Source organism: Daphnia carinata, chromosome 6 (assembly GCF_022539665.2).
Source record: "Daphnia carinata strain CSIRO-1 chromosome 6, CSIRO_AGI_Dcar_HiC_V3, whole genome shotgun sequence".
NCBI classification, from domain to species: Eukaryota; Metazoa; Arthropoda; class Branchiopoda; order Diplostraca; family Daphniidae; genus Daphnia; species Daphnia carinata.
This window is the reverse complement of record NC_081336.1, coordinates 295,631-315,065: the sequence shown is the minus strand read 5'-3', so window position 1 is coordinate 315,065 and position 19,435 is coordinate 295,631. Positions and strand designations below refer to the sequence as shown.

General features: G+C 41.7%; 9 protein-coding genes across 11 annotated transcripts in view; 3 read left to right on the top strand and 6 right to left on the bottom strand.

Moving 5' to 3' along the window:
• The first annotated feature begins 292 nt into the window (after positions 1-292).
• LOC130690403 (alpha-(1,3)-fucosyltransferase C-like) lies at positions 293-1,851 on the top strand. The gene is made up of 2 exons (XM_057513419.2): positions 293-547; positions 610-1,851. Exons 1-2 carry the CDS (start codon positions 344-346, stop codon positions 1,720-1,722), a joined length of 1,317 nt encoding a protein of 438 aa, XP_057369402.1. The 5' UTR covers positions 293-343; the 3' UTR covers positions 1,723-1,851.
• A 214-nt stretch (positions 1,852-2,065) lies between these two features.
• On the bottom strand, positions 2,066-2,891 carry LOC130690440 (uncharacterized). Its single transcript, XM_059495855.1, has 2 exons — positions 2,574-2,891; positions 2,066-2,492 (listed from the first exon to the last, which is right to left on the bottom strand). The coding sequence occupies exons 1-2, from the start codon at positions 2,866-2,868 to the stop codon at positions 2,197-2,199; spliced, it is 591 nt and encodes a 196-aa protein (XP_059351838.1). The 5' UTR covers positions 2,869-2,891; the 3' UTR covers positions 2,066-2,196.
• Positions 2,892-3,060: 169 nt separating this feature from the next.
• Positions 3,061-4,369, bottom strand: LOC130689537 (alpha-(1,3)-fucosyltransferase C-like). Its single transcript, XM_057512474.1, has 2 exons — positions 4,199-4,369; positions 3,061-4,134 (listed from the first exon to the last, which is right to left on the bottom strand). The coding sequence occupies exons 1-2, from the start codon at positions 4,352-4,354 to the stop codon at positions 3,061-3,063; spliced, it is 1,230 nt and encodes a 409-aa protein (XP_057368457.1). The 5' UTR covers positions 4,355-4,369.
• A 1,198-nt stretch (positions 4,370-5,567) lies between these two features.
• On the bottom strand, positions 5,568-6,963 carry LOC130690405 (alpha-(1,3)-fucosyltransferase C-like). Its single transcript, XM_057513420.2, has 2 exons — positions 6,738-6,963; positions 5,568-6,680 (listed from the first exon to the last, which is right to left on the bottom strand). The coding sequence occupies exons 1-2, from the start codon at positions 6,951-6,953 to the stop codon at positions 5,598-5,600; spliced, it is 1,299 nt and encodes a 432-aa protein (XP_057369403.1). The 5' UTR covers positions 6,954-6,963; the 3' UTR covers positions 5,568-5,597.
• Positions 6,964-8,773: 1,810 nt separating this feature from the next.
• LOC130689539 (lactosylceramide 4-alpha-galactosyltransferase-like) lies at positions 8,774-10,143 on the top strand. Its single transcript, XM_057512475.2, has 3 exons — positions 8,774-8,983; positions 9,051-9,688; positions 9,759-10,143. Exons 1-3 carry the CDS (start codon positions 8,792-8,794, stop codon positions 10,111-10,113), a joined length of 1,185 nt encoding a protein of 394 aa, XP_057368458.1. The 5' UTR covers positions 8,774-8,791; the 3' UTR covers positions 10,114-10,143.
• Positions 10,144-10,150: 7 nt separating this feature from the next.
• Positions 10,151-11,799, bottom strand: LOC130690407 (uncharacterized). The gene is made up of 6 exons (XM_057513423.2): positions 11,687-11,799; positions 11,489-11,615; positions 11,140-11,420; positions 10,875-11,073; positions 10,585-10,813; positions 10,151-10,520 (listed from the first exon to the last, which is right to left on the bottom strand). Exons 1-6 carry the CDS (start codon positions 11,714-11,716, stop codon positions 10,277-10,279), a joined length of 1,110 nt encoding a protein of 369 aa, XP_057369406.1. The 5' UTR covers positions 11,717-11,799; the 3' UTR covers positions 10,151-10,276.
• Positions 11,800-12,520: 721 nt separating this feature from the next.
• LOC130690408 (uncharacterized) lies at positions 12,521-14,326 on the bottom strand. Its single transcript, XM_057513424.1, has 6 exons — positions 14,207-14,326; positions 13,841-13,999; positions 13,491-13,759; positions 13,232-13,430; positions 12,940-13,165; positions 12,521-12,877 (listed from the first exon to the last, which is right to left on the bottom strand). The coding sequence occupies exons 2-6, from the start codon at positions 13,986-13,988 to the stop codon at positions 12,637-12,639; spliced, it is 1,083 nt and encodes a 360-aa protein (XP_057369407.1). The 5' UTR covers positions 13,989-13,999; positions 14,207-14,326; the 3' UTR covers positions 12,521-12,636.
• LOC130690401 (integrin-linked protein kinase-like) overlaps positions 13,428-19,435 on the top strand; it is a 56,406-nt gene continuing 50,398 nt past the window's right edge. The window contains exon 1 of the mRNA XM_057513416.2: positions 13,428-13,436. The gene's annotated coding sequence lies outside the window, so the exon portion shown is untranslated. The remainder of the gene's footprint in view (positions 13,437-19,435) is intronic.
• On the bottom strand, positions 14,865-19,265 carry LOC130690381 (vascular endothelial growth factor receptor 1-like). 3 transcript variants are annotated; one of them, XM_057513391.2, is made up of 15 exons: positions 18,728-19,264; positions 18,482-18,650; positions 18,266-18,417; positions 18,043-18,205; positions 17,801-17,974; positions 17,544-17,729; positions 17,367-17,488; positions 17,049-17,306; positions 16,843-16,984; positions 16,547-16,774; positions 16,204-16,491; positions 15,992-16,140; positions 15,800-15,922; positions 15,607-15,736; positions 14,865-15,525 (listed from the first exon to the last, which is right to left on the bottom strand). In XM_057513391.2, exons 1-15 carry the CDS (start codon positions 18,989-18,991, stop codon positions 15,092-15,094), a joined length of 2,982 nt encoding a protein of 993 aa, XP_057369374.1. In that variant the 5' UTR covers positions 18,992-19,264; the 3' UTR covers positions 14,865-15,091. The 3 variants fall into 3 exon arrangements, with proteins under 3 accessions (XP_057369374.1, XP_057369371.1, XP_057369372.1); XM_057513388.2 differs by having other exon boundaries at positions 15,992-16,491; positions 18,728-19,265; XM_057513389.2 differs by having other exon boundaries at positions 15,992-16,491; positions 16,843-16,981; positions 18,728-19,265.

The following is a 19,435-nucleotide window of genomic DNA, read 5'->3' as shown; positions in this document are numbered from 1 at the left end:
CCAATAAAGAAGTTGGATAACATTCATAGCCCATTACAGGTAGGAGAGAAAAGTTCATAAAGTATTTCAAACATTCACTAGTTTTTCAATGACAACGGAATTTGATTGTCGAATCGTAATGAGCAGTTTAAAAAAACGAGTCAATACGCCTCATGTGATTCCTTTTTATTTGTGGCCCAAAGAAGAAAGAGTAAAAACTGGGCGTGCATTGTAACGAGTAATAGCTCCAGGGCATTTCCTTGACGATACCTGGCTAAAGTCAGCAAGAGAGACCAAAGACATCACACCTGTGCCTTAGTATGGTTTTGTCCTTTGCAACGGCACCAACTCGACGAAAACAGGAATGGCGAAAAGCAAAACAAAACCTTCGTTTTGGAAGGTAATGCAAATCTTCATGGCCGTTGCTGTGCGCTCAATACCAACCCGGTTTTCGACCATCTTCAATTTTATCGGCTGTCTTGCCATGTGCTATTTATTGGTCACAGCCATCGGCTATGCCTCGTCAAATAATGGTGATCACATTATCGAAACAAACGACATTTCGCAGGTAAATATCTAAATAAAACGTTGTCACAGTGAACCAGTTTGATGTTCTAACATTTGCAGCAGGTAGATGTCCGTCAGGAGCAAATGGTCAATTCCAAACCGGAATCAGAGCCACCCCCCAAAACGATTTTATTCTGGACGCTGTATTACAATCGATCAGATTTCACCTTCGGATTTGGTCGCGATCCTTTCGTTAAATTCGGTTGCAAAGTGAGCAATTGCATAACAACCAACGATCGCACATTGCTCAATCAGAGCGACGCCATTATCTTTCACGCGTTGCAAGTTTCGAGTCGAGACCTTCCGGCCCATCGACAACCGCAACAGCGTTTCGTTTTTTTCTTGTACGAAACGATTCCGAACACATCCATTCCGTGCGTCGGCAAATGTCTGCCCTCGAGCCAATACAAGCCGCACTATTTCAACTGGACAATGACGCATCGTCGGGATTCCGACGTCTACGTGGCAGAGCCTTACGGGGCCATCGCTCCAAAATATTGGACGCTTCCTACTCAGCTGCCCGATGAATTATCACCTGGTACTCTTCCGGCCGATCCAGCTATCCTCCTCAATCGAAACTATCCGGAATTAGCCAACAGGACGAAGATGGTGGCCTGGTTCGCCTCGCATTGCCCGACTCACAGCCAACGCGAGGACTACGTCAAAGAATTGTCCAGTTACATCCAAGTGGACATTTACGGCAAATGCGGAACGATGGAATGTCTTCCACGCAACAGCCACCGATGCGAGAGTTTACTCGACAATTACAAATTCTATTTAGCAGCTGAGAATTCTTTATGTCCGGACTACGTGTCTGAGAAATTCTATCGGGCATTGACCAATAATATCGTGCCCATCGTGTACGGCGGTGCCGATTATACGGAATACGCTCCTCCACATTCGTTCATCAACATTGCCAATTTCAAATCGCCAAAACATTTGGCCGACTACCTGACGTTGTTGGCCAACAACGATCACCTCTACATGGAATATTTCCAATGGAAAAAACATTACGCTGTCGTTCGATCGCCTAAAAAGGGATGGTGCGATCTGTGCGCTAAACTCAACGAGCCCAGTCAGGAAAAGAAAACGAAAACGTACGAAGATGTAGCCGAATGGTGGGTAAGAAAATTGCCTTGCTATCCAGGGTCATCATTCCTCATGAGTCACGCGTAATTTTCGAAATGCAATTTGTTTTCAAATGTGAGTTGGGTCTTGTTTAGTCGAAACTGCTTTTGCAAAATTTGATGCGTTAAAAATGTTGAGAGGCGAATATAACTAAAAATACACATGCATTTAACCTTGTAGATGTTTTAACTCGGCGTTTCTTTATGCGTACAACGAACCCTGCTTTTTTTTTAAAATGGGACGTTGGAGGCTATTACTTCAAAGGAATCGACGTACAGACAGCTGGCGGAGTAACCACCAGTTGGCTGGAACAAAGGAACGCACGTTCGAAAACAATGGACATGCCTTATTGTTGCAGTAAAATTTTTATGTTTTGTTTAAGAAAGACAAATTTCGGTACCGCTGTTTATTCTATGCAAATCACGTAGCACGTATCGTTGCACATTCACATGCATTTCTTGAAAGCCATTCCACCGTATGCTGGGCAGACAGGGAGATAGCACAAACGAACGTTAACGCATTTTACCAGACAATTAAGTTGAGTGGCTTGAATATTAGGCGAGGGATTGGCAGGCTCTTCCGGTGGAAATAATGATGGTGTGGTGGATGATTAACTGGGTAATAGACAGCGGTTTCCTGTTTGTCCATTTTTACTGATCCGGTATCCAAATTTTTTCGTTTAGTGCCTTCATTATCATCATTTTTGTGGACCACAAATGTTGCTGGCCAGTGACTCAGATGAAACAAGTAACCAGGTCCTATTGGGTGTGCTGGGTAGTAGATGGGCAATGTAAACTTCCTCGGTGTAGCAGGCCAGTCTGAATAAAATTATTATTAATCGTCTAAATTTTGTTTTAAACAGATTTTTAGAGCATGGGAAAATGTTCAAATGTTTGTACTTTGAGGAAGATCGTTTGCCGTTTGATGTCCTTGGAATCTGTGCAACAGAGTGTGAATAATGGAATGATGGGGATAAATGTCGTGATCGAACGATGACGAATCAACTGCAGATCCTTCGTGATGGTTTCCTTGGCAACCAAGTGGCACGAATGCCACGAAACAAGAGAAAAACAACAGCCAACAAGAAAACATTTTCTCGAGTGAGCCTATACTCAGTCGAGTGCATTCCTTTTTATAGTCCAGGTCAGTGGCATAGGCCTCTTGAACTTGGAAAACCAGTTTGACGAGTTCCATAAACTTCTATGCCTTTCTGAAGACAATCTGATAAGCGATAAAGGTCAGGGTCGTCACACAAAGTGCATTCACATTTGAGTTTGACATAAAGTAAAGCTACGCTGTGTGTCTTCGTATCTTTCAGGTAAGATGAATATCATTGAATGTGATGACGTACAAAGAAAACGAGTCCATTTACGTACAATAATCTGTTTATTTCACAGTTTGAAACATTGACTTGATGTAAGATGAGCCTGCCAAACAAGGAGTTTCATCATACCACCACTTGGCAACACTTTCATAACTTTTGCTTTCGACAGTTGGATCGTTCAATTTCTCGCACAAGTCGCACCAACCGTTCAGTGGTTTTCGTATCACTTCGTAATCTTTCTTCCAATCGAAATACTTGTTGTAAAGAGCATCGTTTTTGGCCAGCAACATCAAATATTCAGCCAACTCCTTCGGTGATTGGAAATCGGCAATGTTCACGTAAGAATTGGGCGGGGCGTACTGGCTGTAATCGGCCCCGCCAAACACCACGGGCACGATGTCGTTCATCAAGGCACGATAAAACTTTTCAGTGACGTAATCCGGACACAGGGAATTCTCTGCGGCTAAATAAAACCTGTAATTAACGAGGATACGTGTGTCGCATCGAGGATCGTTGTAAGGCAAACATTCCAACGTCCCACACTTGCCGTAAATATCGACCGGGATGAACTCGGCTAATCTCTTGACGTAATCCTCACGTTGGCTGTGCGTCGGGCAATGCGAATTGAACCAGGCAATCAATTTCGTTCTGTTTGCCAATTCCGGATATGTTCGTGTGAATAAGTCTCTCGGTTTAGGCAACGTTTGGCCGGGTTTCAACTTGGGAGGCAGTTGGTTGATGGTCTCGGCATTGCGACGTCGTCTCAGTGCACCGTACGATTTGCTCAGGTAAATGTCTGAATCCCTTCGATGGGTCATCGTCCAATTGTAGAAATGTGGACGCGAAAAGAACGGCAGTTGATGTCCGCCGGGAAGAGTTTCAAACAGCAACATAATAAATCTCTGATGAGGCAAACGATGCGTTGGTAGATCGCGTTCCTGGTAATCACCGGCGTGAATGATGACACCGTCGCTTTGACTGAATAAACTTCTATCGTTGGTTGCGATGCAATTAGTTATTTGACATCCAGCGTCGATGAACGGTTGTTGGCCAAAACCGAATGTCATGTCTGTTTGGTTATAGAACGTGTTCCAGTACAAAACGATTTTACGTTTCACGTTAACCTCTTCTGACGTCTGAATTGTGAAAATTATTATAAAGTTATCTTACTATTTAAATCAATTAAAATTTTGCACTTACCTCAGCAGGAAGATCATCTCTAATCGAATTGAAGTTGATGGACGACAGTGACGGTGGAAGAGTTCCACGACGACGGAACACAACGACAACGATGAAAAAGATTCCCAAAATTGTTACGATGATTCTTTTAAAGAGATTCAACCGATGAAATTTCATTTTCGAATGTGAACAAAGTTCTGCTGATCCGCACAAACTTTGCTTGGAGAATAGCCACTGCGTATTCTTGCTCAAAGAAAAAGAAACTAAATAAAAACAAGACCCTTCCTCCTCGTTTGCACGATGGAAACCCTTGGGGCAGAGTTACCTTTCGGTCGTGAAACTTGGAACGCGACACGTGTGATATTTCACGGTATGGAGATCTCTCTCTTTTTGATCAGCCATTCCTTGAGAGCCTTTGTTATTTGCGTTTTGGCCAGGAGGTAATAACCTCCCGTGGCTTCGGTGACGGTACTGAGAAAAACGAAATGGAAAGAGGAAAAAGGAACGAAAGGTTAAGGGAGACGTCGTTCGTTGTTCTTGAATTTCATCAGATAAAACCAGGTAAAGTTGGGCAACTGCCTTTTACGTCTTTCAGTTCCATTTCGTTGTTTAGGAATTTTATTTTGGAACATGTGGCAGGCTCCATAAGAAATTCATTGCGTTCCAGTTGTGCTGAAATCATAGACGATTGAATGGGCACATTAACCGAAAACAAGAGTTCATAAATCTGCTATGGCTGCACATAAATTGTATTTAATGAATTATGGGAATTTTGTACAAATGTTTAGTTCAAGCCTTGGGCATGTTGGTATGATGATGCACCGAAAGAAAACATGAAACTTGCATTTATGCACCGACATTCAAAGGGAGGCTACATTTCTTTCCCTTTTAGTACAGTACAGATCGTTTGAATGTTCTTTTTTTAAACGAATATGCGGCAGATGGTGGCTATGCAAATGTATCCTTGGAGATAGTCACGACCGCATGGCATTTTTTCAAAGTCAGGGCGGTAGTGTGTTCAGTTTGTTCTTAGAATTAGATATTCATGGTAGATAACCATGGCGTTGTATTCGATGGGCGAGAACGATTCTAAATAACAATTGCAAATACATTTTTAAAAATTTGTTTAAACAAAACACAGCTATAGACTTCTGAGCCATTGAAACACCCCCCGCAGAGTCCTAATTTCCGAAACCACTGCTTTTGTATAGGGAATAATTTATATAAAAAATTTATATTAAAAAATTTTAAATGTACAATCAGCCATGATTTTCATAAGATCTGTATTAATTATTCATCATAAACGACATGGCAGAAGAAGGAGACATAATTTTCTGTACACAATAAAACACGGTTATGTATTTATTAACTTCATAATCAAAAGAAAATTCAAAATTATTAAATACTGATATTCGCTAGTCTACGAATCATGATTGAGGACTGTTTGGATAAACGTTTCGCCCGGATAACAAGGCACATCATCGTACCACCATTTGGCCATACTCTCGTAGCTTTTAATCGGCTCTTGCGGATTGTTTAATTTCTCGCACAAATCGCACCAACCATCGAGCGGACCCCTCAGCACGTCATAGTCCTTTTTCCATTCGAAATATTTCAAGTAAAGAGCCTCGTTCTTGTCCAACAACAACAAGTACTCTGCCAATTCCTTGGGCGATGCAAAATCGGCTACATGGATGTAGGAATGAGGCGGAGCGTATGCTGCATAGTCCGCCCCTCCGTAAACCACCGGAATAATATCCGTCTGTAAAGCACGGTAGAACTTCTCACTGACGTAGTCGGCGCAAAGCGAATTTTCTGCCGACAGATAGAATTTGTATTCGTCTAATAAATTATTGCACCTGTCGCTGTTCTTTGGTAGACACGTCAGATTCCCGCAGTTGCCGTAGATGTCGACGGGCATGTACTGGCCTAGCTGTCGGATGTAATCTTCCCTGCGACCGTGAGTCCTCTGATTTGAACAGAACCAGGCTAATAGTTTATCTTTCTTAGCTAATCGCGGATGATTTCGAACTGTTTCCATCAATTTGGCTGGCGCTATCGGCCGTTCTCCAGGTGCTAAAGTGGGTGGTAATTGTTCGATCCAGGGGGACGAAGCTTTGCGTCTAATTTTGCCGTAAGGTTCTGCGCAATAAATGTCAGAGTCTCGTCTATGTGTCATAGTCCAGTTGAAGAAATTGTCCACAACGTTAGAAAAATAAATGGCGCTGTCACGAGCCGACGGCAACGTTTCGAATAAATAGAAAATGTATCGCTGATGTCCAAGTCTTTTGCTCGGCAAATCGCTCGAATTGAACTGACCGGCGTGAAAAATGATGGCGTCGCTCTGATCCAATAGATTGCGGTCGGCTGTGGCCACGCAATTGGTTACCTTACAACCGGCCTTGATAAACGGTTGCTGGCCAAAGCCAAAAATCATGTCCGGCCTATCGTAATAGCCCGTCCAGTACAAGATCCTCTTCGGTTCTGATCCTGAATTACCATCCTATCAAAATGAAATGAAATTAAACAAAAGAAAATCAAATGTGTTTGTTTCAAAAACCTCAGTTTCAGATTGGAATGTGTTGCTCTCCGTCAGGCCTAATTGATTATTGTCTATCACGTGACGATTGCTGCTGACTACAAGTAAATAGCCAAGGCAGACGACGAGGAATAACGAAACGATTGTCCTCGGACGAAGTAAACGCGTGAAAAACGCGACCGCTGAAGATTGGATCGTTTCCCCTGACTTTCTGAATCCCATCATCGGAGGTCTCATCGTAACTTGACGGTCGGCCACAGACTGAAACTCTCGTTCGTTCATGTTGCACGACCGTTGGGGTGGGGGAACGATGCAAACGACAGGGGCGGTATTTTTCGGGTAAAATTGCCCGCAGCAGTTTTTGCGTTGCTGTCTTTGAGCATAAAAAGGAAAGAAAGAGTCTTTAACGAGCTTTTTTACCTGTTTTTTCTTGTTTATGGCCAGGTGTTGGGAAGATTTTATTTGTGGATAAATATAGTCTTGAATTATTTGAACTCGATGGAACTACGTGACAAAAACTCATCTGAAAAAGGTCATAATTGCTGTTGATTGACAGACACAGAGAATCTTGATCAAAACAAAGTGCATAAAAATTCACTGATTGAGACAAACATTTATTGCACCTGTCTCTCTACCTAGCCACCCGTTTTACTTGTATAAATCAGCTGTTGCTTTTTTTTTTGTTCTCCCACGTTAATACGTAATTATTGCTTTGCACGAAAAATACTGCATGCACTAAACATAGACATTTACCTACCAAGTTAACTGCAAACAGATGACTTTACACAGTTGTTTGTGCACATGGTTAACCAACGGTACATGCATTTTCACCATATGCCGACTGTCACAGTGATTTACTCTTATGCAGTTATACTCTCTTGTATTATATCTCTCTTACTTTATTTATATACAATGAGAACTTGTTAAAAAGAATGACGAACATAAATGTCTGGCTGGGCCTACCTGTTTAAATTCGGTAGGAAATTGACAAAACCCAGCCTTCACGTATGACTCATTAATCCCCTTCCCCTTTATCTATTTCTTTTTTTTATTTTTGTCACGTCATTTGATTATAGCCACATTCTGCAATTTGAAAGATAAAACAGCTATCATGATTGTTACGCACAAAAAAGAAAAAAGTTAAGTTGACGATGAATTGATTTATTTTAAGATAAGCCAGAATTAATTTTAGAAAATTATTCATATGGCGCCAACGATTTCAATTTTTTGTTTTTGTTTCCCTGCCTTTGGAGCGAATTTAAATAAATTCCAAGGACAATGACCTGTCACGCGATGTTGTTTGTTTCAAACTAAAAACTGCAAGGCTAGGGCATCTCGTGTGAAAAGAAAGCATTTGCTCTCCCTGCCCCTATCTGTGTATATCAACCATCTTGTTTTTGTTTCTTTTCTTCTCGAAAGATCTACACAAGGAGGAATGGTTAGCTTTTTTCTCCCATTGCGAAAGGGCGGGAGACGTACAGAAAACATGAGAATATCGAACATAAATGTGCAAGGCTAAAAGGACGATAAGGGGCAAAAAAGTGAAAAATTTAAATACATCCTTCTATCGTCAATGTATTTAAATATTCAAATGTTTATTTAATTTGTATATGAAAACCCATTTCCCTTGGGTTTGTCGTTTTTCTAACATTCGTATGTTTTTAAACTTTTGTGATGACTTTTTTGAAAATGAAAAAATAAATTCATATTTACATAAGCCGCTTTCTGTATTTCGTTCTGATTTATTGTAATTTGTCGTACGCGTACAAAATTTAACATTATAGTGTCGTGATTTCACGATAGCATAAGGGGAGCACAATATAAGATCAAATGAAGATGAGAGGCAATTGTTAATACTCGATTGATTATTTTTTTCTGTCGAATGAAATATGTTGGCGGACTCGTACTAAACTTAACATCAATTCGAAACATTGACCTTGTACTCACAACGTCTATTTACCTTAGAAAAAAAAGTTTATTCTGATTATGACTAGCTGAACAGAAAAAGATCCATTTACGTTAGAATATAAGTTTCAAACCGTTGTTGGATTAAATCCAGTGAGGTTGTATCGACGATGGCGTCCGACAATAGCATAGAAGATCAGTTATTATTCACCGATACGGGACGTCATTTAAATATTAGGAGGTTTGGATGCCTCAATCGCCAACTTCCTGCTGGATGGTCCATTATGAAATTCTCGTTGTTAATCACCTGTGCTATTTATTTCATCTTATTCATCCAGTGGGGCTTTCCACAACACGTCAACGTAATTCTCATGGAATTTAACACTTTATTCGTTATTTCGCACAAGAATTGATTCCCTTCATTCACAGACGGGATATTCAGTCCAAGTAGATCGCCGGACCTGCTGTCTTCCTCCCGGAGCAGATGTTTGCGTGAAAACCAATTGCACGTTGGCTTGTCCACAGCCAAAGTCTTTGATTTTTTACAGCCATCCAACAGAATCAATTATTAATCAGAATCAAAATGCTTTTTTCATTGAGACATCGGGCAGTGGTTTGTTGACTATTCGACAGGCCTGCGCAGTGGAATCGCTGGCCTTGCACAATCCGAATTTGACAGTCAACGTTCTTTTTATGGACGTGCCAATCAACACGAGCGTCGTCGTTTTACAACAATTAAAAGATAAATATAATAACATTCAACTGGCCAGTGTCAATGTGGACATTTATTTAGCTGGGACAGCACTGGAACGTTGGTATCACTGCACGAATTGGAAGAAGGGCTCGTTCCACGTCAACAACTTGAGCAATGGCCTCCGTTTGCTAACGCTGCAAAAGTACGGAGGCTATTACTTCGATCTCGACATCATCTCTGTCCGGCCAGTGACGTTCTATCGCAATTTCGTCGCCGTGCAAGATGCCACTAGTTTGAATAATGACGTCATCCATGCGGATAAGGAACATCCGTTCATCGAAATGGCCATTCAAGATTTCATTGTTAATTTCAAGCAAGTGTTTTTGAATTTGTTGTGCTCACCTTTTTTAGATTTAACAGCAAAATCATTTTTTTTTAAATAGCCCCGAAATTTGGGGACATAATGGACCGTCCTTGATAACGCGCGTTTTACGAAAATGGTGCAACGTTACGGATATCGAATCGATGGATTACGTAACGTGTCGCGGTTTCAACATTCTGCCGACAACATCGTTTCATCCGGTTCACTACGGTCGAATGAAAACTTTATTTGCTCAGCCGTTGGCGAATGAAAGTGGAACTCGTCTCACCTGGCTGACAGAGAGAGTCATTGGAGTCCACATATGGAATAAATTAAGTAAAACTCAACCGATCTACAAGCATTCGACGCAAGATTATATTCGATTAGCACGAATCCATTGCCCTAATGTTTTTTCTCTAGCCCCTGATGTTTTTTAAAAGACTCATTTTCATCAACTGCATCTCAATGTTTCATTTCAATTTCTAAAATAAAAGTTTATAAAACCAAATTTTAGGTTACATTTTTGTTCCGGGCAAGTGAATAACCTGTTGATTGATTACAGAAGGCGTGGTGAATCGATAAGCTGAGAAAAATTCAGGATCACTGGGTCCAATCCATCACATTATTGCAGATGTCATTATACAAAAGATTAGTGGCTTCTGAAAGAGCTGAATAACCCGTGTGGATAAAGTCGTTGCAATCTGCGAAGGCAGTATCTTTGGACAGGTAGGGGCGATGACCGGCGTAAAAGACCTCATCGCGTTCTAGAACGACACACGAGCGGACGTACTCTTCTGCCAACGGATCACTCGAATCCCATATGCGGATACGACTGCTTTCATTCCTAAGAGAAAAGTATATGGTTACCATATCGACAATATCCTCGTATATCAATCAATATAACTTACTCTAACAGACGTCGAATGGCCTTGTTGTAGTTGTCGATCTTCCCTGAATGAATGTAAGTGTTGATGTCGTAATTTTTCTCTTGTAATTCCTCAACTGGATACTGATTGAACAAGATCACTTGAGAAACATTCGCTAACCGGCCTAGCTCTGGAGCTAATTTTTTAAACTGTTCCTCGTAAAGTCGATGATCGGCGCCGTGGATTCCCAACATGTGATGTACTACTATACCTACATTTCAGCCACCATGACACTAAGAAATTAGCACTCATTTAATGAGCTAAAATAATACTGAAAAAAAGGAGATGAGGTCGTTCAGATGAGTCAGAAGTTGCCAATCGACGAACTGTGTCGATGACATTGTCATCAAGGAGGTGTCGCCATTTGAACGACAATCGCAGATTGAGGATGTTGCTCGTGATTTCAATGTTATCGTGAGACCCTGATGAAAGTTGAATGGGCTGCCTTATTTGATCGTAGTCTGGAATCAACTAAATTGCGTAGCATTTTTCGCTATTAAAAAAAGGAAAACAGGAAAAACATTTCAACTTTATTACCGCAGCAAAGTTGTAAAACTGTTGGCGAATTCTCGAGTCACCCATAAAGAGAAAGTGTAGCGAGTTGTTGCTGCGCTCGCTCAAACTTCCGTCCGGCCATTTTGCATAACGAAGTGAATCAAAGCACGAGACTATGCGTTCAGTCGTGTACCAGACAAGTCGACACGGTTCACTCTGATCAGATGTGAATCGATAACTGCCATCAGTTTCTTTCTCAAAATGATGGTGACGCTGATCGAGAAGGTCTCCCGTGCAAACGGCTGAATCTAATCTGTTTGCCCCTTTACCAAAGGGCATATTTCGTCAAAATCATTTGAAGAATTAAAAAATATGTCTAATCTTTGCATACTCGGCCGCAGGTTTGATGGTCGTTTAACGTTTAGAGCCTTTTCTCCTGGTAATGCAATCCATTTCCAGTAACTTTCATCCTTCAATGTCCAGACCAGTAAGAAAAGCAAACAACACGGCAAAATAATCTTGAAGAGGAATAACAGTGTAGATGAAACTTCATTAAAACGAGCAACAAACAAAACACAAAAAAACTCACCTGATGACGAAACGTTCGTGGAAACCTCATCTTCTCCTTACCTGACTGAATGTGTTCTCTGTATTGTCACGACTGACACACAACGGTTACGATTCTTTCTGTTTCTCGTCGCGATCCAGAAACTTTGCAAGCCCCAAGGGCTCACTCTCGTCCAGCTGAATTGAATCTGTTTGTCTCTTTACCAAGGAATGTCGTAAAGATCAGTCGGGGAATAACAAAATGCTGCTAATCTTCATACTCTTCTGCTAATCTTCATATCTTCATCTTCTATACTCGGCCATGGATAGGGTTGATGGTCGTTTCACATTTCGAGAGTTTTTACCTCGTCTTGACGATGTGACCCACTTCCGCTGTCCATCATTCAATTTCCAGACCAGTAGAAAGAGCAAACAACAATGAAAGATGATCTTGAAGGCAGCCGTTGGCGTAAACGCACATTTCCCTTCCCCATTGCCTCCCACGTTGCCATTTTTGACGTCCATCTGGAATTGTAACAAGGGGGTTATTTTATTTGATGATTTCGTTTTGAAAAAGCGAGCATATACAACGATGACAACATCGTTTCATCCGGTTCACTACGGTCGAATGAAAAATTTATTTGCTCAGCCGTTGGCGAATGAAACCGGAGCTCGTCTCACCTGGCTGACGGAGAGAGTCATTGGAGTCCATATATGGAATAAATTAAGTCAAAATCAACCGATTTACAAGAATTCGACGCAAGACTACATTCGATTGGCTCGAACCCATTGTCCTAGCGTTTTTTCTGTAGCTCCTGATGTCTTTTAGAGATGATTGCAATGGCCAATTGGTCCCCATTTAATTTTATTGAAAACATAAAAAAATAGAAACAAATAATAAAATCGATTTGTTGTTTCTGACGAATGAATGGCCTGTTTGTGTACTGGTAACAAAAGCTCTCAAGCATTTTGGTGAATGGGTGAAACGAGGAATCAGAAAAAGTTCATCGCATTATTACAGATGTCATTATAGAAAAGATTAGTAGCTAGCAAAAGGGCTGAAGAACCCGTGTGAATAGAGTCTCTGCAATTCTCGTAGAAAGTCTCTTGGAACAGGTAAGGTCGTTTGGCGGGATGAAGAACCTCATTGCGCTTTAGGACGAAACACGAGCGGATGTACTCGTCTACGAGGGGATCTTTCGAATCCCAAATGCGAATGTGCTTGTTTTCATTCCTATACACGAATGATTTTTGTACGTAGTTTCAAGCATTATTCTCTATCCATTAATAATTCACCTGAACACTCGCCGAGCTGCTTTGTTGTAGTTGTGCAATTTCTCTGTGTGATATCTCAACTGTCCAGCACCAGTTTTGAATGTTTCGTCGATCGAATATTGATTGAGCCAAATCACGTGAGTGACATTGGCCAATCGGCCTAACTCTGGAGCTAATTCCTTTAATTTTTTCTGATAAATTTGATGATTGGTCCCGTTTATTGGCTTCATATGGTGAAGTGCCATACCTGTATTGAAAACGAAGACAACCTCGATAAATTAAAAAGCAACTTTGAAATGAACGAGAATGTCACCGAGAAACACGACATGGGGCCGTTCAGTTGGGTCGGAAGTTACCCATCGATGTACCGCCTCGGTGACATTATCATCAACGAAGGGTCGCCATTTAAACGCCATTCGCAATCTGAGGATGTTGCTCCTGATTTCCACCTCACCGTGAAATTTATACATATCTCGCATGGGATGCATTTCGTGATCATAGTCTGGAATCAGCTATATGTGGTCTTCTTTTATAGTACTAGGAACAGCTTCTTTAATCGTGTATTCACTTACCCTGACAAAATTAATATACTGTTGACGTACTCTCGAATCGCCCAAAAATATAAAGAATAGTGGGCTATTGCTACTGCCATTGCTAGCCAACTGCTTTGCATAATGAAGCGAATCAATGCACGACACTACGCGGTCAGTTGTGTACTGGACAAGTCGACACGATCCACTCTGATCAGACGTGAATCGATAACTGCCATCAGTTTCTTTTTCGTAATGATAATGACGCTGATCGAGAAGGTCCCCCGTGCAAACAGATGAATCCTGTCCATCTGAAACAAATTTGTTTGTTCCATTACCAAGGAATCTATCTTGAATTGGACAGTATGTTTTGAAATTGCGAGGCTTCTCACCTTGTCCCGACGGTGTCTCCGACTTCTTTTGACCGTCGATCAATGTCCAAACAAGTCCAAAAAGGAAACAACACGGGAAGATGATGTTGAAAACGACTGCTAACATAGACGTACATTTACGCATTGGCAAAGGGTTCGCGATTTTCATTTTGGGTTCAACTAAAAATGTAACAATGTGATTGTTATATCATTTCAAAAGCGATAAGCAAGTACCGCAACGACAGCAACAAGAAACACAGCCGTTTCAATTGCCCTCAGGTCGAATGTGAAACGTTGACGAACTTGTGCTGCTGTAAAAATATCGCAATTTGTGAAATTGCGAACTAAAATTGGGCAAAGAATAAAGCAGCCATGATGACAACTCACCTGACGATGATGAAAGTTTCAGCAAAATCCGTTTCCGATTGGATTGAAAACACACGCTTGTCACAACATGTTGGTTGCTAAGCTCGGCTGATACGCTCGCTCACGCTTTTTGTCTCTGAATGAGGACCGCTGCCGTCGACCACTCGTATCGTCTCAGGCATCGACTAAGCCGAAAAGAAACAGGTTCTATGATCCTGCGTTCAATATTGTCAAGGTCGACGAGAAAATGCATACGATATTTCCTTCATCACACAAAATCAGGTTTTTCCATTGCATAGCTCTTTGCAGGTTGCCATACAAGTTTTTGTGATAGGCTTTTATTCATGCAAAAATATACATATTATATGAAAGGGTAGCAATATCGCATCAGCCTACTCTCATTACGAGCATGTACAGTACAACTATGACAATGAGAGACTGTGTGGCCCAATGGAAACACATTTCGTTTTCGTTTCCCCCTTTACATTTCCAGGACGAAAGTCAAACGTTGATGGACTTGGTGTAATTGTGCTACATTTCACACCTATTTGAGATATTGAGGCAGCCGTTCTCACAGTGCGTAGTTGCCTGTCCATTTGCAAAACGCATTCGATTTGAACTGATTCAACTCATCCAATAAGGAGAAAGAAACTATATCCAGCTTTGGCCTTTGTCTTCATCGGCTTTGTATTTAAAAAAACAGACGACAGTTGAAAATTTAGTCGAACACGGTGGAAGAACAATGAAAAATGAATACGTTAGAATATGCAGTACAGGCCAATTAGAAAAAGAAATGATTAAATATTATTCAACCGAATGGGATGGCACAGCGAATTAGTTAAATACCCATGGAGTCACAATGTGAATTTAAAATGGGCCATAAATTCAAACGAGTCTACAAATAACTCAAATGAAATATTCGTTTAAACTCCAGCCTCTTTTGAGGTGACTGAAAATACTCACACTATTGCCACGACTGACGGGCAACGATTTCGATTCTTTCTGCTTTTCGTCACAGACGGGCAACGGTTTCGATTCTTTCAGCATATCGTCACAGACGGGCGGTTTTACAAGCCCGGAGGGTTCAATGGCCGGAGGATCAACTCTCTCTTGGTTGAAATTTTCATTCGTTTTACACAGATTGAAATAGTTGGCGCACACAGTCGATTCCATTTGGCCGCAAATGAGTTCTTCGATTTGGCTGAAGGTCGGTCTCTCCTTCGGGTCCAATTTCCAGCAACCTGCCATTATTTCTCCGAGGTAATTGGGCGCAAAAGCAGGTTTCTCCATTCGGTAGCCCTTTTCCAGTTGCTTTATAAGCTCGTGATTAGCTTCCATACCTCGAAAATTAAATAATTATAATGATAGAGAATTTGAAACATTGCACTTTGGCCTCCAGCCTACGGTAAAATAGGACTTACCTGGATATGGCACTTTACCGAGCGTGAACAGTTCCCAGACGAAAACGCCATAAGACCAGACGTCAGATCGAGTTGAGAAAACGCGGTCTGTCAGCGATTCGATTGCCATCCACTTGACTGGCATCAAACCCTATGCGAAGATGATTCGTCAATCAACTACAAATCCATTTTATTGAGAAATTATGAAGTTTACCTGTCCCGATTGTTGGTAATTTCCCTTGTAATACATTTTGCGGGACATGCCAAAATCGGCTATTTTGACCACGCCGTTGTTGGCCAGCAAAACATTGCGAGCAGCCAAATCGCCATGAACGACCTTTAAATCGAAACAAAACAAAAAGTAGTTTGTTTGATGTGTACAACAGAGAATTATTTATTGACATACCTTTTTGCTAGCCAAATAATCCATGCCTCTCGCGATTTGGAAAGCCCATGAAATCAAATCGGCTGTGCAAACCGATGACTGATAGGCTTGAGTCTCGGGGTCTTCTTGGCAAACCCACATGGATTGCGGCCGTTCGTCGTCCCCTTGTTCTACCAGTTCAACAACGAAAATAATCAAGTGAGAAATTATGGAACGGTCAGGATAGGATTCACCTTCAGTGGCACTAGCTTTATTTGAGCGATTTGCCTCAGTCCCAAGAAATTCGTTTTCCAAATTCGCTGAATGTTGAGGTGTCATTTCGATTTCATCGACATTCACAGCCACGCAATCGTTCATCGATTCCATCGTCTTGCCCGATACGTCGCATATCTCCTGCATTTGTGCATCCGCCACGAAATTGCCCAACTCGTCCACCTGATTAATGAAAGTGTTGCGATGTCCGACCAAATACGTTTGCAAATTGCCAAACCGGCAATACTCGACGATTACCAAAAGCTCTCCTGCAAAAACCAACCAAATTTGATTCGTCTTTCCCTTACCAACAACTACAAGTACCTCTGATGATGCTTTTCGTGCAAGCTCCCAGCAGATTAACGACATTCAAATGCGACCCCAGATGAATCATAATTTTCAATTCGCTAATCAGAGCTTCGAGGGCTGTGGCATTCGTTTGCGATCGCACCATCTTCACTGCCACTGTTTTGACAGTTTCCTCAGAGTCTTTAAGACCAATAGCTAGGGCCTTGACCACTCGGCCAAAACATCCGGCGCCCAATTGCACACCTTTTCATCAGCAATGCGAAGTGATAGAAAATCAGGTGAATGTGAACGCAATAAAAAATAATTTATACCGAGTTTAAGTCGATGTCTGGGAAACTCCCATTGTTTGTCGTATGGAAGTATCTCAACTTGTTCTTCCAATCCTAGGTGTTGGTCAATTTCCCTTGCATTTCCTCTGAGCAGTGCTTCAGCACCAGGGAAAAATATTTGCTTCTTTCATTTTAAAAATAATTAACTTAGGTTTGCTGTACACATTTGTTGGAAAGTGGGAAATTACCTTATCTTGATAGAGTTTGATTCCTGTGCCGAGCGTCACGATCAGGATGACCACCACAACGACGACCGTGCTGATCAAAGCGATGGATATCTGAGATTCGTCGGCGAATTTAACATCAAAATATTTGTAGCTCTCGGCTACACTGTTGCTCAGTTGGCAAGCGTAACTACCGTTTTCACCTGTGGTTCCTCGCAGAGTCAACACTGTCGAATTGCCCGTCGATAAAATCAATTGATCTTCCACCATCACTTTGCCATCCTGTTCAACGAGCAGCGAATGCCATTAAGACTTAAAAAAATGGCTGTTTAATGCACGAACCTTGAGCCATTGAAAGGTAGGCTCAGGTACTCCATAGCCGTCACACCTTAAACTCGTTTCGCGTCCAAGGACAAGCAAAACTGTTGCATTCTCCGGGTCGACTATAAAAGGTACTCGTGGCTCTGCCGTGCAAACCCATTTAAGAATAGAGCACATTTGTCATTTGACGAGACGTACTTGTGATGGCGAACGAATGCATTGGCGCCGTATTTGCAAATAACGCAGAGGTACCGCCGACCGCACGTCCCGTGCATCGAAACTTTGTCGGGAAACGGTTGGTGATGTTCGTCATTACCAACAAACTCTTGTAATTACGCAACGAAGGTAACTCTCCTTGAGCCGTCTTGTTCTGCGTCACTATATCTGTCGATGATTACGTCCAACAAGTTTAGCTATGAACGCGCAATTTTGCTGACCTCAAACGATCAACGTACCTATAGTGAAATTGGATGGCTCCTGTTCGTTGATTGGGATTAGTTCCTCAGTGCCGTTTATCGTTTGGTAATACGCCCATTGTGGCGAAGAGGTAGCTAAATAAGACCGGCAGATCAAAGTGACGTTACTTCCTTCCAGGACTGGATCACTGCCATTTCTTGTCAGTTCAATTCCTATAAACAGTAAAGTCAAGTGAATCAAAAACGATGGTTGTGCTGTATTCAGTGTTAAAAACACGGACCATTCATGACGATATTGAAGAATACTTTTGAAGTGGAATTGCCCAGTTTACCAACGCATTCGTATCTGCCATAGTCGTTTAACGTCGCCTTGTCCAACGTCAATCCGCTCTGCACATCCAGAGTCCAATTCGGTCCTGATAACAAATCAATTTGTGTTTCTTCCTACATGAACATACGTTGCTCAGTTAATCTATAAACAAAACAGGGAAGAAGGCGTAGTACCTTTGACAATGGCTCAACGGTAAAACTATTCCAGCGTTTGAGTGAAACGCGCACGTCCGGATGAGTCGGTTTGCAGGGAATCTCAGCTCTCTTTCCATTCGTCAAAGTGAATTTCCCCAGATCGTCACTGAGGAAAACGAGGTCTCTGCGGTCTGTTTTCAAGCGATATAACGTTATAAAACAGTCACTTGATCTTCGTTCAAACCATTAGTTTACTGTAGACGTAGATATATTGTCTGACTCGAAGCTCAGGAAATTGAGGCAAAAAGCATTCGTAGAATCCCGTGTCTTTTACTGTGGCCTTTCTCAATGTTATCGTCGATGAAACGAGGGTATCGTTCTGAAAGATTGCCTCACGTACTAATCGTTCCATCCGTTTGCCGGTCTGTTGGAATCCAATTTTTTAAAAAACCAACTATACGCATAGAACTAAGTTAATGAAGATAATTTAGTCATACGTACCGCTGCAGATGGATCTTTCGGTAATATCCATTCGATATCTGTGGTATGGATAAACATGCAAGTGATTGTTACATTGTCACCCGCTTTGACGATTCGTTCAGGAACGTTGGGTAACATAATCCCATTGTTTTTGTTTAATTCGTTGGTTTGGCCGTACGCGTGCGATATTAACACAACGATTGAAAACACTCGAAGCGCCGACGTAACCCACGGTAAGAATCCGCTAGTATTTAAACGACCTAGCAACAGCCCATTCACCGCCATCGCATTCACCGTTAAGTCAGTCGAAATTCACCTCTTAAACAAAAGAGCCACTGCACATAACAGAAGAGAAAATGCAAAGACAAACAATGAGAAACAGAGTTTCAGTTGAGAATGACTTCCAGACGCCAGCCAATGTCAACTAGATTTCTGATGAATGTTTAGCATTTTCGTAAGGACACAGACGACTAGCGAAACGTAATAAAAAAAAAACGTTACCACTTCCTCTTCCTGGCCCATCAACCAAGGACGTTAAACATCTGCGTCTTACCGCTCTGCTCTTTGGCCACTGTCTGAATATGGAAGCGTATAGTTAGGCTTGCCTGCCGTTGGCCTGAAGATGTTAGGCACTTTGCGTTTGACCAAGGTGAACCTTACACCTGAGGCTAATTTGACTAAAAGCGTACCTAGGTCCCTGTCGGAGGGAAGGGCCACAAAATAGATTTT